This window comes from Melopsittacus undulatus, chromosome 8 (assembly GCF_012275295.1).
Source record: "Melopsittacus undulatus isolate bMelUnd1 chromosome 8, bMelUnd1.mat.Z, whole genome shotgun sequence".
NCBI classification, from domain to species: Eukaryota; Metazoa; Chordata; class Aves; order Psittaciformes; family Psittaculidae; genus Melopsittacus; species Melopsittacus undulatus.
Genome location: NC_047534.1, coordinates 29,252,054 through 29,267,759, shown reverse-complemented (window position 1 = coordinate 29,267,759; position 15,706 = coordinate 29,252,054). Strand labels below are relative to the sequence as shown.

The 15,706-nt window shown below is 40.8% G+C and overlaps 1 protein-coding gene across 1 annotated transcript in view; it reads right to left on the bottom strand.

Annotated features, from left to right (window-relative positions):
* Nucleotides 1–926: 926 nt before the first annotated feature.
* Nucleotides 927–15,706, bottom strand: part of FAM171B (family with sequence similarity 171 member B) — a 54,223-nt gene continuing 39,443 nt past the window's right edge. The window contains exons 2-9 of the mRNA XM_034065463.1: nt 12,504–12,737; nt 11,701–11,793; nt 11,254–11,412; nt 9,298–9,465; nt 5,503–5,619; nt 4,602–4,725; nt 3,672–4,345; nt 927–1,585 (exon numbers count right to left, since the gene is read on the bottom strand). Coding sequence (XP_033921354.1) covers nt 927–1,585; nt 3,672–4,345; nt 4,602–4,725; nt 5,503–5,619; nt 9,298–9,465; nt 11,254–11,412; nt 11,701–11,793; nt 12,504–12,737 — 2,228 coding nt within the window. The remainder of the gene's footprint in view (nt 1,586–3,671; nt 4,346–4,601; nt 4,726–5,502; nt 5,620–9,297; nt 9,466–11,253; nt 11,413–11,700; nt 11,794–12,503; nt 12,738–15,706) is intronic.

Genomic DNA, 15,706 nt, shown 5'->3' with positions numbered 1-15,706 from the left:
TCTAAAACTGCATTACCTTTTCATTATGGGACAAACTCTGACTTACAAATATTCAGGGATTAAAGACTTATGTCCTGGAGCACAAATGGCCCAACAGCATACAGAAGAAATTTTAACTGACAACAAAGCCAAAACAAGACACTGGGATAAACAGTAGCAGCAGCTTCAAATGCTGCCAAAACCAGTCCCTTTTCTGCTGGATGTGGATGCTTCAAAGCAGATGTAAACAAAGTAAATTAAAACAGAGCAGGTGGGCAACATCTCAAAACACCACGGACCATGAACTGCAGTGGCCACAGAACTTGTACACTTCCATGTTCTGCCACTACTATATGGAATGGAAACCTTTTGCATAAGGATGGGCACACAGGGAGGGCAGGAATGCCACGGAGCTCCACTGATAAATCCAGCAGAGCTCATCTGCTGGTGTCCTGGGACTAACTGATGAAACATTTTACATCATACAAAGAAGTAGTAACAGATCCCTAGAAAAGTTCACATATAAAATACTTTACAGAGATGGTTACATTGATTAGGAACAAGGCTGAGGAACTGCTTTAACTAGTCTAACAGTGCATTAATAACAATTATGAAAAAATTAAAACATGTGCCTACATTTCTCACTGTGCACTTCCAAACGTGCATCCAAGAATGACAGGCTGATTAAAATGTGGGCTTTCCCCTGTACTGACAGCAAAATTAGGAACTGGGAAAACTTAATGGTAGTATTTCCCTGTTTTCAATTCACATTGAATATCAACTGCCCAGTTGAAGTTTAATAACTCAATCTGTATATTAAAAAAAAAAGTATCTTTTCTTGATACCAGATAACAGCATTTCCCTTGTAAACAGTAACAATGCAGAAATACAGAAGCAGCCAAGAGGTCAATACCAGCAGGGAGAGCAACAACACAAAGCACACTGTTTTAATTTATAGGAAGAAGCGGCCTCTCCTCTCTTTTCTTCCAGATACTTGTTTTGCTATCTCTTCTCATGATAGATGGTCGATTCCTTTTTTTAGCAGAAGGGATACCAGATTCATGACTTCCTGATGCAGTTTTTCTTTTCAGACCTTCTTTGTCATGCTGTTCTATGACTGGTCCATTCCCTCCATCCATAAGGTATCTCACAGCCTGGTCTTCTGGAGTGCAAACAGTGGTCCCACTTTCACTGCTACTCAGATCCAGGTCTTCCAAGTAAAGGATCTTAGAATGAGGCATATTTTTAATGAAAGTTTTCTCTCTCTCCAGTTTCCTACCAGGATGATGCTCATTCATGTCCACACCAGAGTCTAGACTGGTATCATTACTCTCTGTTTTTCTGCCCTTTTTCAGATCTATGAAAGAATGCCTCACTTGAGCGATTGGCTTTCCATCCAGGGACACAAACCATGCTCGAGGATGTGGACATGGCTTTCCTTTAGAGAGTTCCAATAATGTTTGTTCTGAAATACCCTGAAGTTCAGATGAAAATGGAGTCATTACAACGGCTTCATTCAGTGTCCCAGGAACAGAGACGGATTCCAGCAAGCTGTTAGTGTACCGCCCCCAGTTTGAAGTCTGAGATGGTAAGCCCTGTCGTGGTTTAAACCAAGTCCCCCTACTCCCGGAGAGTTAGGAAGGAGAATCCAAAGAATGTAGCCCCCACGGATTGAGATAAGAACGGTTTAATTGCTAAGGCATAACACAAAACCCCTACTGCCATTTACTACTACAAATACTAATGATACAGCAAACAGCAAGTGAAAAGAATACAACACCCCACCAGCCACCGACCCATAACTCACTCCACCCTGCCCGGCCGAGCACCATGTGCTCCCTCCTCCATTTTTCTCCAGAGCCCCCCCCCAGCCTTCTCTTTCCCAGTATGCATCCTGGGCATCACGTGCTATGGTATGGAATACCTCATTGACTAGCCTGGGTCAGGTGTCCTGTCTCTCCTTCCTCCCGGACTCCCCTCCCACCTGGCTGGAAAAAAAAAAACCTTGAACAAAAAACACCCTCAAAACATGCTCAAACCATGACAATATCCACCCCTTATTCCATACCATTCACGTCATGCCCAGATCCCACATTTTCAATACACCATCACTCTTAAGTCCACCCCTCGATCATGAGACATCTCTAAGTTGCATCTCTGGACTGATAGCCTGAAGTATCTGGGCCCACCAAAATCATTCACCGTCCCCTTCAGCAGTTCTACAGCTTGCTGCTGGGGACTCCATACAGCTGCCTTCCACCTCCAATGCTTCCAAAGCACTGGAGGGGCCCAGTGGATCAGATACCCGGCTATACTGTCCCACATGCCCTGCCACTCATGACTGTCCAGCCTTGGGAACAGTCTACTGGTGCTCCTATGTACTTGTCTAAACTTAGACAAGACCCAGACCTGACTCTGCTTAACTTTTGGGATCAGACAAAATGGTTGTGGATGGAACACACTCTGTGTGTGTGCCACCATGCCGAAAACCATCACAATCAGCAGGCAGGTCCCAAGGGCACCCAAAAGCCATTCATAACCGTCAGAACTCTCAAATGATGCTGCTGCACTTGTCACTGGGGCTGATGTAGCTGCCGTGCTTGCCAGCTCTCCCACTATCAGCTTCTCTTCTCCCGAGTCCGGATCCTCCTCCTCTGCCTTGCTGGGAAGTGCTGTGTAGTCTCCTGCATCCTGCTGGGGGTCGGCGGGCGACTTCCGGGGGACACTCTCGGCCGTCGGAGGGTCGGGAACGGCGGCGGGACTCGGTTCCTCCTCTGCCTGGTCCTGCCGCTCAGCTACCGCCCTGCTCCGCTCCTCCCCCGCCTGCTCCCGCTGCTCTGCCACAGCCGTTTGGCTCCCCGTGCCGCTCTCCCTGGCAGCCTCAGCTGCCGGCAGCTCCCGGGGCCGCTCCTTCCTGGCTTCACGCAGCTCCACACAGACGACGACGAGGATAAGGACAAGGACGGCGAAGAGCAGCGGGACGGCCTGGTACAAGTCCAAGTCCACGGCCACGTCCATCCCCCCCTGCTGCCGGAGCCCCACCGTATTACAAGCCTCCGACACAAACACATCCAATCCATACACAAAGTACCCGGCAAAATCCCGAAACAGCGAGATCCAGAGAAAAACCTCTAACAGCCAATAAATCAGCATTGTGACAAGAGACCATAAATCCGCTCAGATCTGTTCTTATCTCAAACCCTCGGGCCCCACGTTGGGCGCCAAAAATGTCGTGGTTTAAACCAAGTCCCCCTACTCCCGGAGAGTTAGGAAGGAGAATCCAAAGAATGTAGCCCCCACGGATTGAGATAAGAACGGTTTAATTGCTAAGGCATAACACAAAACCCCTACTGCCATTTACTACTACAAATACTAATGATACAGCAAACAGCAAGTGAAAAGAATACAACACCCCACCAGCCACCGACCCATAACTCACTCCACCCTGCCCGGCCGAGCACCATGTGCTCCCTCCTCCATTTTTCTCCAGAGCCCCCCCCCAGCCTTCTCTTTCCCAGTATGCATCCTGGGCATCACGTGCTATGGTATGGAATACCTCATTGACTAGCCTGGGTCAGGTGTCCTGTCTCTCCTTCCTCCCGGACTCCCCTCCCACCTGGCTGGAAAAAAAAAACCTTGAACAAAAAACACCCTCAAAACATGCTCAAACCATGACAAGCCCTCTTCAGTATCTAACACACTGTTTTCATCTCTGCAGACAGAAGGCTGTGGATGAGAGTGCACTGGCATTTTTGGTAATGTCTGCATGTAACTGTCGCGATTCATGGGTTTCATCATGGGGCTATAAACTAACTGCCCTTTTCTTGGCAAAGTTGCTGATTTAGCAGGATGCAATTGTTCCGGGGAGTGGAAAAGGTCAGAGGTTTGAAGAATAGCAATAGGTTGATTGTAAATATGCATCAGGTGTTCTGGGATATGGGAAAGCCCATACATCCCCTCTTTCAGTGAAAGGTATCTGTTTTGGATTTGAATGTCCCTGGGAGCCTGGGAAATAGTACTGCTACTATGCTTCAGCTGCTGTAAATGCCTAACTCCAGCATTAGGCTCCAATGAATGGGCTGAATTTCCTGACTGACCAGTCCGACAGGATAAATGGTAAGAAGCATCCTCTGTGTAGATTTTTAAATTGTCTCGTGATTTTCCATCTTCTGTGTCTATGGACATCCTTCTTTGAGGACTGTATAAAATCTTGGGTGTGTATAGCTGTGACTTATCCTCCAACTTCAAAGACCCTTTGACAGCAGTGATGTGATTTATGTGTGTAGTTGATGTAGTCTGGTCTTTTTTGATGACCTCCAGTTTAGTTGTACTTTTTTCATTCTTTCGTGTCCGACAGCATTTATCCCTAAGCAAAAGAGATGCAGGGTGACTGTAGAGCATACCAAGAAATACTATACTGTCGACTTCCAGAGCTGAAGATCAGATTTGGTTAAGAACTGTAATGCGCCATCACAAACTTTAGACAAAGTTCTGGAATAACTGTGATTTTTAAAGAAATATTAGGCTATGCATTATAGTTTAGCTAAGGAAACAAGCCTCAACTTCAAAAGACTATTTTATGAACCTTAAATTCCATTCATGCTGAGCTTATTTTCACTTACCTGCAGTAACAAAGAAGAACAGCAAAGAATCCAATGATAATTACAACAGTACCTCCCAGGATGGCAGTAAGAAACACTGTGTGATAGGCTGTGATGTCCTTTGAAACCACACTAATAATGGATTCTAGATTGCCAAGCAAAAGAAGAGTTAGCTCTCAAAAACAATCCCGCTTCATATGCAGAGCTGTAGCTAATACATTAAACTATACTTTTTTCAGTAATTTTGTGTTGCTATGGCACTATGTTTATCCTTTCCTTTTCACCTTGCTATTTCAAACTGGTTACAGTGTAATACAGCTTGAAAGGGTCATCTCAAGTATTAAAGCCTTACATGATATCTACTCAATTCCAGTCAAATTACACTTGTATTAGGTTTCCATTTAGAAACATGGTCCACATTTTCTGTATAGTGCTTCTGTCAGAAAGTGGTATGTTTTTGACATCCTAGTTCTCTGACAAGAAACTCTTCATATGAATTTGCAAAGCATTCAACAAGTTTACATAAAACAGAATTCACTGGGGCTATTCTACCCAAGATTAATTTTTTTCCCTGTATTTCCTCCTGTCATCCATGATCCTCTACAGTAAGGGATACAGTCCTGTTGATTTCTAGCTCTCCATTGGCACAGCTCCCTTGCAGGCTTCTTCCAAAAGATGGCGACAGTATAAACACGTAAATTCAGGTACAGTCTGAACTTTTTCCCCCTTTAGTATCTGAAGTTCTAGGAAACAGTTACATGCACAAAGGCACACTATCAGGATACAAACAGAAGTTATTTAACTGTTCGAACTGCATGTTGTTTTTCCCTTTCTGCTGTTAAATAAAGCAATCAAACTGACAGCTTTAGAGTATATTATTACTTGGGTTAGCCAGTGATCTCTTTGCCAGTTGTTGCAATACCTCTTGCTCCAGGTAGTGGAGCTGCTATCCAGTAGCCTAAGTGTTGAGCAGTGTATGTCCATACTAATTGACCATCTGCTTCCTTTACCATTCCTAGCCCATGGCTTACCCAAGCACCTGGAAAAAAAAAGAAAGACTAAATATTGCACAGGTCATGCAGCTTTCTTCTACAGGTTAAACCATTAGTGATTAAGCTGTTAGCAAAAATACACAAGGTCCCAAGAAAAACAGAAGCTTCTTACCTATGCATTATTACACAACCTTAGCTAAACATGCACACTTTCTCTCTTGGTAATTTCACTGCAGGCATTCCTGTGTGGACATTTACTTTGAAACAAAACAACAACATTATTTACCAGAATTAATTTAATGTAATTTATTTTCTATAAATATCTTTCATGGGTAAGCACACAAATCATGCAAAAAATCCTGTTCTATGAGCTTAAGCATGTATGAGGTCCAAGACTTAAAAAAAAAATAATAATAATATCAAGGAGCAGATAATTTAAGCATATGAATACAAGTTTAACATTAACTAGCAGCACTTAGAGGGAAAGCATTTTAATCGAATAAACTACAATAGGATAAACAATGTTTGTCTTGAATACTTTTCTCCCGCTCCCTGCCCCAAGGTAGTAACAGTTCAATTAACCCAAGGAAAGTCCATTTTTAAGATGCAGATTCCACACCATCTGTTTAGCTATGCAAAATACAGGTATTACAGTATGCCAGCTTCCACAATTAATAAAGCATGTAGTAGAAAAGACAGAGCTACATTTGAACACATTTATTGTGGCCCATCTATAAAATTCCAAGGACAGAAAACAACCTCATATAAACAACCTTACATTTTCAAACTGCAAATACTAAGGAGAGAACCACCAGCTTTTTAAAAATAACGCTAACCAAAGCACACAAAAAGTATAATTCATATAAGCCCTATAATTTTGATTTTTCTCAGCAAAGTGAAAGGAAAAATCTACCATACAGGAGGAATCTGAGAAGTGCCACATGCTATGTGCATGCGCACACACCCACACACACAAAATATCATTCAGCAGTAAAACTTGCAGCTTTCTCCTGGTAACTTGCGACAGCTGGCAGAGAGGAACAGCAGCAGCCACCTAGAGTCCTCAAAGAGGTGGTTTCTCAGTTACCTGGAAATTCTCTTCTCCAAATTCGGGAGCAAGACCAGCAGGAAAAGTCTTCTATCCCTAACTCTCATATGGAGGCAACAACAGATTCCCCAAATTCTCTGTCCTGTCAACTCTAAGGCAAAATACTGCTATACTGTAAAACCACTGTTTTACAAGTATTGAGGGTAGGCTACTTACAGACAGATATAAAACCTACACAAACCACCACATACAAAAGGCAATAAAAAATTTTAGGTCTCCAGAAGTTGCATCTTGACTGAATAAATGTATTAGAAGCTATATATAATCTTTACTGTCCTCTTCAGCAGATTAACTCTTCCGCAGTATACTGCATAGAAAATAGTACATAATAAGAAAACACTAAGATGTGATTTATGAGTAAGCACATATTCTCTACAATTTACTGCCAAGCAGTGCAATATTGTTCTCAATTTAATGTTGCAATGCAAGCTTGCTATTTTTATTTTTTTTTTTTTTAATTCTATTAGAATCCACAAAGTACTTCTGGTACTAATGAGGCAAAATACTTAGAAAAAGAAGGAAGCCACATTCAATATACATCAACAAATTCTGCATTTACAGCAACTGGAACATAATTAGAAAACCTCATTTTCCAGGAACAGTCTTAGTACTATTACCTTTCAAGTAACCCCAGGGAACACTGCACCAAGCAGACACATGAAAGCAGTTTCTATCTTTTTTCTGATGCATATAGATTAGTCTACACAACTTCAAACACAGACCTGCTCCCTTACCACTATCAATACTGAGACATGGAAGCTCTGATTACCATTATGACATATTATCCAAGGACTTCAGCGTTTAAAAGAGTGTTTCAACATACTGGTGGGGACAATCCCAAACACTACATCTAGGATGCCAAATCCTCATTATTCAGAGCAACAGTAGGCCTCCATTCAGCTCAGATGAGGGCCTACTGTTACTTATGTACTCTTGAATGCTTGCTGGAGAGCTGAGGTGTTCAACTGTCTGCAGTCGCCAGAACCTTGACTAAGAAATAACTTGCTATTATTCAGTTATCTTAGAAAAAAGTTGTTTTGCACGTGTCAAATCAAAGGTAAACATCAAAGAAACATATTTAAGAATAAACCTCCAGAACAACAAATACAGTTACAATTTTTCACTGCAGAGAAGAGATGAGGAAGCAGAAGAAAAAGTGGAAGAATTATGCCCCAAAAGTCCCTCTGCTTGTCCACAGTCCTCCTAGTCCTCTCATCAGAAAGCATCAATGAACGCTCCATGCAAACACTACACCTTAGTGAGCACCCATTATAAACAATTCACTTTTATCAGAGAACACACCATCTGACAGCTAAAAAACAACTGTTTGAGTTGTATTGGATCAGCATGCCACGCTCCTGCTTTTGCTGTACCAAGGCCAACACGCCTACATAGGCCTGTTGAGTAGGTCTCTCAACACCCACATACACATCTTACACTGGTTTATACTCTAACCTGACCCTGATCCTGCGCTGAGCTGCTCTGTCAACTTTTTGTTTTAATTAACACTGTGTAATGACACTAGTTATCCATTTAATGAGATAAAACAGCTCAGCACAGGTACAGATGAACAAAGGAGATGGCAAAAGTGGGTGTGGCAGCAAGAAATTAAACCCCCTTGTGCTATTTCACCATGTCAGACTAAAATCCTTTCTTTGATGAAGAATGCTATGTCTTTATCACCAGTCACCCCTCTGAAGTCTTCTAGGTGTATAGATAGATTTAATCTATTCCAAAAGCTATTCTAGTCACTCTTATCCCAGGAGACAACCTAGTCATTTTTATTTAAATGTTCACAATTCAATGTTCTTTGCTTCTTCATTAAGATAGATTTGTTTCTTGAACACATAAACAACACTTGTTAGAGCTGGTTTCCTCTGCTGTACTTCTAACAGCTGAATAACAGCTTTTTGCCTTAATAAGGAGTAAACACCTCTTCACTTGCTTGCAAGCCAAAGTGTGATGGAAATTATAAGGTACAATGTATTAGGTGCGTACGCACATCTAAATAGGATAAGTGTATCTAGCTCATTACTTACTATTGACTAAAATTAGAAGTGAATGGCTGACAAAAGGTTTAGAATGTCTAATCTTCAGTCTCCTCTTCAAATGCATACTGTAAGAACAATGTTGTTCCCTTTAATAACTCTTATTTTGCCTTAATTTCATTTTCTGAAATGCTTTTGTTAACTGAAGTAGTATCTATTTTAGTTTTAGTGTCAAAGGATCTTTACAGCTATACTCCAGGAAAAAAGCATTCAAATCTTTAAGTCTGATTTTCTTTTAAAAAGGCATTCACAAAGTTACCTGGCTTAAAATTTAACATCACCTAAAATGTATGTCCCCTGAATCCTTAACCTCCCATCAAATTAAAAATCCATTTATTTAAAAAATTGTTCAATAGGAATGCTAATGAATTTTACCAAAGCTTTTTGAACTAATGAAAGCAGGGAAATTAATTTGAATAATCCAAGCTAGTCAATAAAAAAAAAATTGCGACTATTTATCACCACCTCATACACTAGTGCAGTCCCTCTTCCATGACATACAGTGTTATATGGCCAATACTATATACATGTGCCAAAAAGCAGAATAACAAATAACTTAGTCCACTTACCTGTTTTCATATCAAATGTCCATGCAGGTACAGCATCTCCTGATTTTACAGTACTCGTGGGAAGAGGAAGTGTAATCTGAATGGGACCATTTACTTTTAGTTCTTTCCCAGTTAAACGAATGTTTACACATATTGCAGCAAGAGGAGCTAATTCCATGCTTTTGAAACCTATATGTGAGAAATAGCTTGGCTATAATCCTCCATCCATAGTGTATTTAAAAATATATATGTTTATAATTAAGAATATATCCTAATTGTAATTAGAAGTGAGCCCCTCATTCACATCCAGCTACACAGTAGATATCACAACAAAGTGAAATAAAAATCAACACTTTTCTCTTCTGGACTTTCAAAATGTGATTTAAATAAACCCGTCATTTCTATACCAAATCTGTAAAAGCGAAACAGACTTCTGACATACAGGTTTAATGATGACTGCAGAAACAATGGTGAGGCAAAATCTGGCTTGGGTGTGAGGGAAGGTGGTTTTTAGCCCTCAGATAATGTGATTGCAAAACAGCTATCCTGTGATGAAATACAGATAAAGATTTTTTGTATAACTGCAATATATGTAACACTGAATCACACTGAGGCCATATGTAAATATATGACTGCTGCATTTTTCCTTAGTTGAACAGTCCTCTTAAAACTTTCCTGTAAGGATTAACTTTCTAACTTGGCAGTTATAATTAAATGAATAGTTAATCATGAGGTTTGTCAGAACACTCAAAGAAAAAGTTGCATATACAGAGTTTACAATGAAGCCTGAAAGTTTCCTTTGTTTTCCTTAACAGTAATTTGCAAATACTTCAGAATGCATCATATGACAGTATGATGAAAGAAGCTAAAATAGAATTAGTAAGTACCAGAACACAGTTAAATTGATGCAAGCTGTTAGAAGCTGGCTGTGAGAAAAATCCTTGTGCATCAGATATCAAGTAGCTTCCACCTGCCCTAAAAGAAAGCTTATTCCTTTAGGAGTATATGAATAATTTAGAACACATGCCAGACAGATTAAAAAGAAAACCTGAAGGGGAGAAATGCTGTTTATTCTCTTATACTTTACATGTAAAGAGGTGAAATAAAGGTAAGAAAAGTTTTTAAAAAATTTGATGAAAATTAAATGAGAGAGCATGACAAGTTCAAACAGATCATGTAGTGGCTTCCTCATGTGCTGCTATGAATTTAAGAGCCTCATGGATTCAGTTCCACTGAGAACAAAAGAAAAGAACAAAAGAAAGATGAAACTGCACACAGTACTATCTACCACAGACTGTATTAATGCAAGTAATAAAAAAAAAACCTGTAGAATGACAAATACTGAAAGATCCAACTGCATATGAGCATGAAACTACTTACTGTTTCTCCAGTGAAACAAATGCACAGAAAAGATTATTACAGCTGTGCTCTGTATACACAGTGACTACTTCATTTCAAACAGGCTCATGCAGATTAACTGCCCATGAGCTAAACATGAGCTTCCATACAATTTTTATGCTAGGTGTAAAGTTCCTAGGGGCAATCATTTTAGTGAAGATGCAGAAAACCCCAGAGCTGAAGTCAACTGCTGCATTTTCACATATTTCTTTAGGTTCATCTAGTTTACATGCTGACCGTAACTGCATTTTTAAGGTGTTTACTAAACACCTTATATGTATATAAGGGTGTGTATATATATTTATACACATAAACACCTTATATACATACATATATGTGAAAAGCAGATTCTGAAGGAGTATTTCAGTTTAGTAAGACATGCTATGTTCTAATACTGCATGGAGTAAGAGAAAAAGTGACATTAATTACTCACCTGATGTGTTTATAGAACAAAGCTTTAATGCAATGGAAGTAAGTTCAGGCCCTTTTAATTTAAGCATATGTTTTTCTGTAACACTCATATTCACTATAATTAGAAGATTTCTTCCTTAAAAAAGAATTCTTAATATATTTACATACCTGATTTACTTAGAAGAATTCCTGTTGAATAGACAAAGCTGTCTACTTTCAAAAACGGCTCTGGCACTGTCAGATAGGCTGTAACATTTGTAATATATCGGTCTGTTGGAAGCTTTATTAAAAATTTTGGAAACTGAACACTTGGTTGAGATTTGGCATCTATAAAAGAGTAAAATTCTGTCTCAGCAATAGTAAAATACACAAACAGTTCTTTCATTACTGTTCAGAAATCCATTTAGTATAAAAACCTATTTTCACCCATTTTCTCCATGCTTTGTGTATGTCTAGCACTTGTAATAGCCACATGTACAGGTGCACAATTACCTGAAAATCTGGTTTTGAGATAAGCATTGCATGAGGATGTGAACATGCTTAAATTTTTTTTGGCATATGTATAGGTGGTTGTCACAAAGTGTTTAAACTATGGTCTGCATAGCCTGAACTTACCAGACAGTTTTCCAGTAATTAAGACAGTATCTTCAAACAGCCACATATTAGCTTGACTTTGTGGGAATAATGAAAGCGTCACAGAAGAGTATACTGTGGAATGTAATAATATTCGTTACACTGTGCAACTGAAAAAATTCCTGCAAGATATCCGATTCTGAAGGAATAGTGAATAGAACAGTTAAAAAGAAAAGTATATGAGTATATGAAGACTAGATAAATAAATCAGTCCTGCTGTCCTGAGCTGGAATTTCAGTGGTTAGGCAGAAAGGCCTCTGTTGTGTGTTTGCTATTGTCTTATGCCTTCTATAGATAAGCAAGTGCCTGGAATTCTTAAGATTCCACTTAAAAAAAAAGAGAAAATCATACAATTTTTAAGAGCATGCAATAGTTAAAAGGAAAACTTGTGAGGAAACACGGCTGAATGGAAGCTGTAACAATAAGGTTATACCCATTACACAGGACTCAAAGCACCAGCAGTCCAGGAATTACTAAAGACTGTATGACTTTTGTCAAAACACATTACCATTTGAGTCTAGGTAAACAATTACTCCGAATACACTCACAGTGCCACAATATAACCTACTGAGAGTTAAAAAGGGCTATTTTCTGCTTTACAGTAATGAGAATTTTGATTAGTCTAACAGACCATTCGCCCTTACGTCTGCATTGACAGGTACCATCTCCCTTTACTGACATAAGTCATTTTCAGTTGTCAATAACTACCCAGACTTCTGAGAAAGAGAGAAATATAATTACTGACAGATAGGGTTTAATAATAGGACGGTAAGATGCTTACGTACTTGGCATTCTCCCAGTCTTCCAAGGCAAAGGTGTTAACATGTAGCCATCCTTGTATGATACGATAGTTAAGCTTATTCCTAATTTGTATGGAACTTTTATTAATACTGCTCCATTGCTTCCAGTAAGAGTAGAATTTGTCTTTGTGTAGTTAACAAACACTTCTACAACCGCTTGTCGCAGGTACTGATGACTGATTATGTCATTTACTTGAACTTTCAGCATAAAAACGGATCCTAGTAAAAGAAAGAAAGAACAGGAGGTCGTAATACATCATAACTAAGGAATATAACTTAAATTTGTAAAAAAATCCTAAGGTTTATGCCTTGCCTATTAATTCACTGTACAGTGGCTCTCTCTCTCTCAACAAAGGTAAGTTGTGGCCAAAAAAAGGGGTAATCATACAATTACATACCCCAGAGAATAAGGAAGCACAAAGGAAGAAGGAAAAGACGATACACAAAAATGACAAAAACTGTTTACCAAGCTCAGAAAATATAATACCTGAGTTAAAAAAACAACCACAAACAAATCAAATTTACAAAGTAATTTTCCCCCTTTTTGTTTAAGCTTGAACAATGCACCTGTGAAAACATAAGATTTGATATGCCTTGCAAGTGCTCTGCACTACCACACAGAAAATACAGATGGTCTTGTCATTTAAGTATAACCCTTGGCTTGGGTCACACATTTAAAGATGCACCTTGAATTCTACAGACAGAGGTGCCTCATCTCTATGTACTGTGGGATGGCACATTTATTATTACATGTGTAAAAGGGAAACAAGTGCATCCAGACACTTTGTTTTAATCACCTCCCACCAGATTTACAGTTCTGGCCTAGTTTTCACCTTTCTGTATTGCACCTTCTAAATAGTATTTGTCTACTGCTAATTAGACATTCCTTTAGGATATCTAGTATCTTACAGAGATCATAATCACAATGACTGAACAGTATGTTGAAAACAATCATTCCACTTGAACAACAGTCTCAAAATGCTCAACACTTGCAAATAAACTATTAGGGAGTCTTGTCATAGACAGGAGGTACATTAAAACAGACAGAATACCACATTATATCCAGTGTGAAACTAAGTTATTATCACAACATAAGAACCACTGTTAAAAATACTTCACACAACATCAATTTTCCAGTGTTTCAGTTACAGACATACTACTATTCAACACTACTGCACTATTTCATACCCAGATTTTTCGAGTACATCAGTAATGAACATGCATTTCTATTTAGGTCAAATATTAGACTAAGTTTATTTGAAATTTGTCTACCTAAAACCATAATCCACTTTAATTATGTTACCTCCTCTATAATTGACATTGACATTACACCAAGAGACTTCTATCATTGACCTTGATTTAAATGAAAAAGCCTTAAGAGGCAGAGAACAATCAAAAAAAAACCAAAAAAACCCCCAAAAACCCAGTATATACTAAAGACATGCAAGTATGGCCTCTCTGAAATAAGTATTTATTTAGATCTGTTATAAAGGATACCATATATTCAAGCAAAAAATGAGCTGCACACAACAAAAAATACACTGGCCTCAATTTGTTACTGTTTACTGCATACACAGCAAAAACTTATCAGCCATGCTTGTTTGATTCTCTACAGTGTTACAGAAAAAAGGTCTACAACTCCTTGTGCAAATTCATATATACTTTCAAAAGAACAAAAAAAAAAAAGATCTCAGTGGTGTAGGCAGATAGGGCCTGGCAGCCGGAAGATATTGTGCTGTACGGAAAGATAAGACCGCCCCTCTCCAGGTAGCCAGTAGCGTTCAGGTGATGAGACGGAAATGACATCGTAGACCTAGGTTATATAATGCCGTGTTCTCTCTCAATAAACGCCATTTGCCGTCCACCACATTGGTGTCTGTGAGCATTTGGACCGAGCGGCCAAGGGTAGGCCGTCGCGCTGTTCCTGAACCAGGTCATCACGCCTTTCGAAGGCAACAAGTGGTGCCGAAACCTGGGAAGCTGGAAGACGGGTACCCAGTGGACACTTGGGAGGCCCGATAGCAGGGAACCCAAGTGAACCCGGGAAGCCCGAGAGTCAGGAACCCAGGGGGTCAGGAATCGCCTGGACGGGTGAACGGCGGCCGGAGCGGCTGGACCAGCCCGGCAGAGGGAGGATGCTCCCGGACCCGCAAGGAGGATGGAAGCTCTTGTGAAGGTCATATCAGAATTACATAAGCAGTGGGATATTGATTGTAAACCTAAAGATTTTACTCACTGCTGTGAGACTTGTGAAAATTGGGGCTATTGCCCAACCGGTGGATATCCTCCACCCAGAATCATGGGATAAATGTACTAATGCGTTAGCTGAGGAGACGATGTCCTCGGGTAGTGGGAAACATCTTACGTCATGGGGGAGAGTCGTCCAGGCTCTGTGGAAGGCTCTGCAAGAGCAGGAAACCTGGAAGGCGGCAAGGGACTGTTTGATGGCTACCCCGAAATTAGGAGTTGGGGCAGCCACACAGACTTTGCCCCCCCCCCCCCCCAGACTATGCCGACTCCATTAGCCTGGAAGATCGGCAAGAGGGCGATATGACCCCTCAATCCTCGGGCGCTGACACGCTCGCGGAGGGACAGAACCAGGCTGGATCCCTCTGGGGCAGGCTAGCCGAGGAAGCCAGGGGGATCGCGGAGAGAGCAGAGCCCACAGAGGTCAGGGCTAGACCACCGCCATATGTGCCCCAAGATGGCGCCGAGCACAAAGGCGAAGGGCGGGGCAAGGATGCTTCTGGCGGGAAGAGAGAGGGAGCACAAAAAGGGGAAAAGGGTGTGGGCGCAGGGTGGAAAGCCGATCCGAGCGGCCATCAGGAACAATGCCCATGTTGGGTCAACAGCACCCCCCCCCCCCCCCCCCCAAGTAGAGGGAGGGGCGAGCCAAAAGGGGAGGAATGTCCCACCCACCGGAGAAGCGGATGGGGTTGGAACCTGAGCAGAGGGAGGGGCGAACCCAGAGAGAGGGAATGGCCAACCCACAAAAGTGGGTGGGGCCAGAGCCCAACAAAAAGGCACCGAAAACTAGAAGTAGCCAGCCAGTCGAGTTCCAACTCTGAATCAGACATGGGGTGGGACGAGGGGTCCGCAACCTATTCAAGTTTAGAGGAGGAGGAAATAGAGATAAACAAAATCAGGAGCCACAGTATTCCCACCCAAACTAAAAAGGGACCATGAGG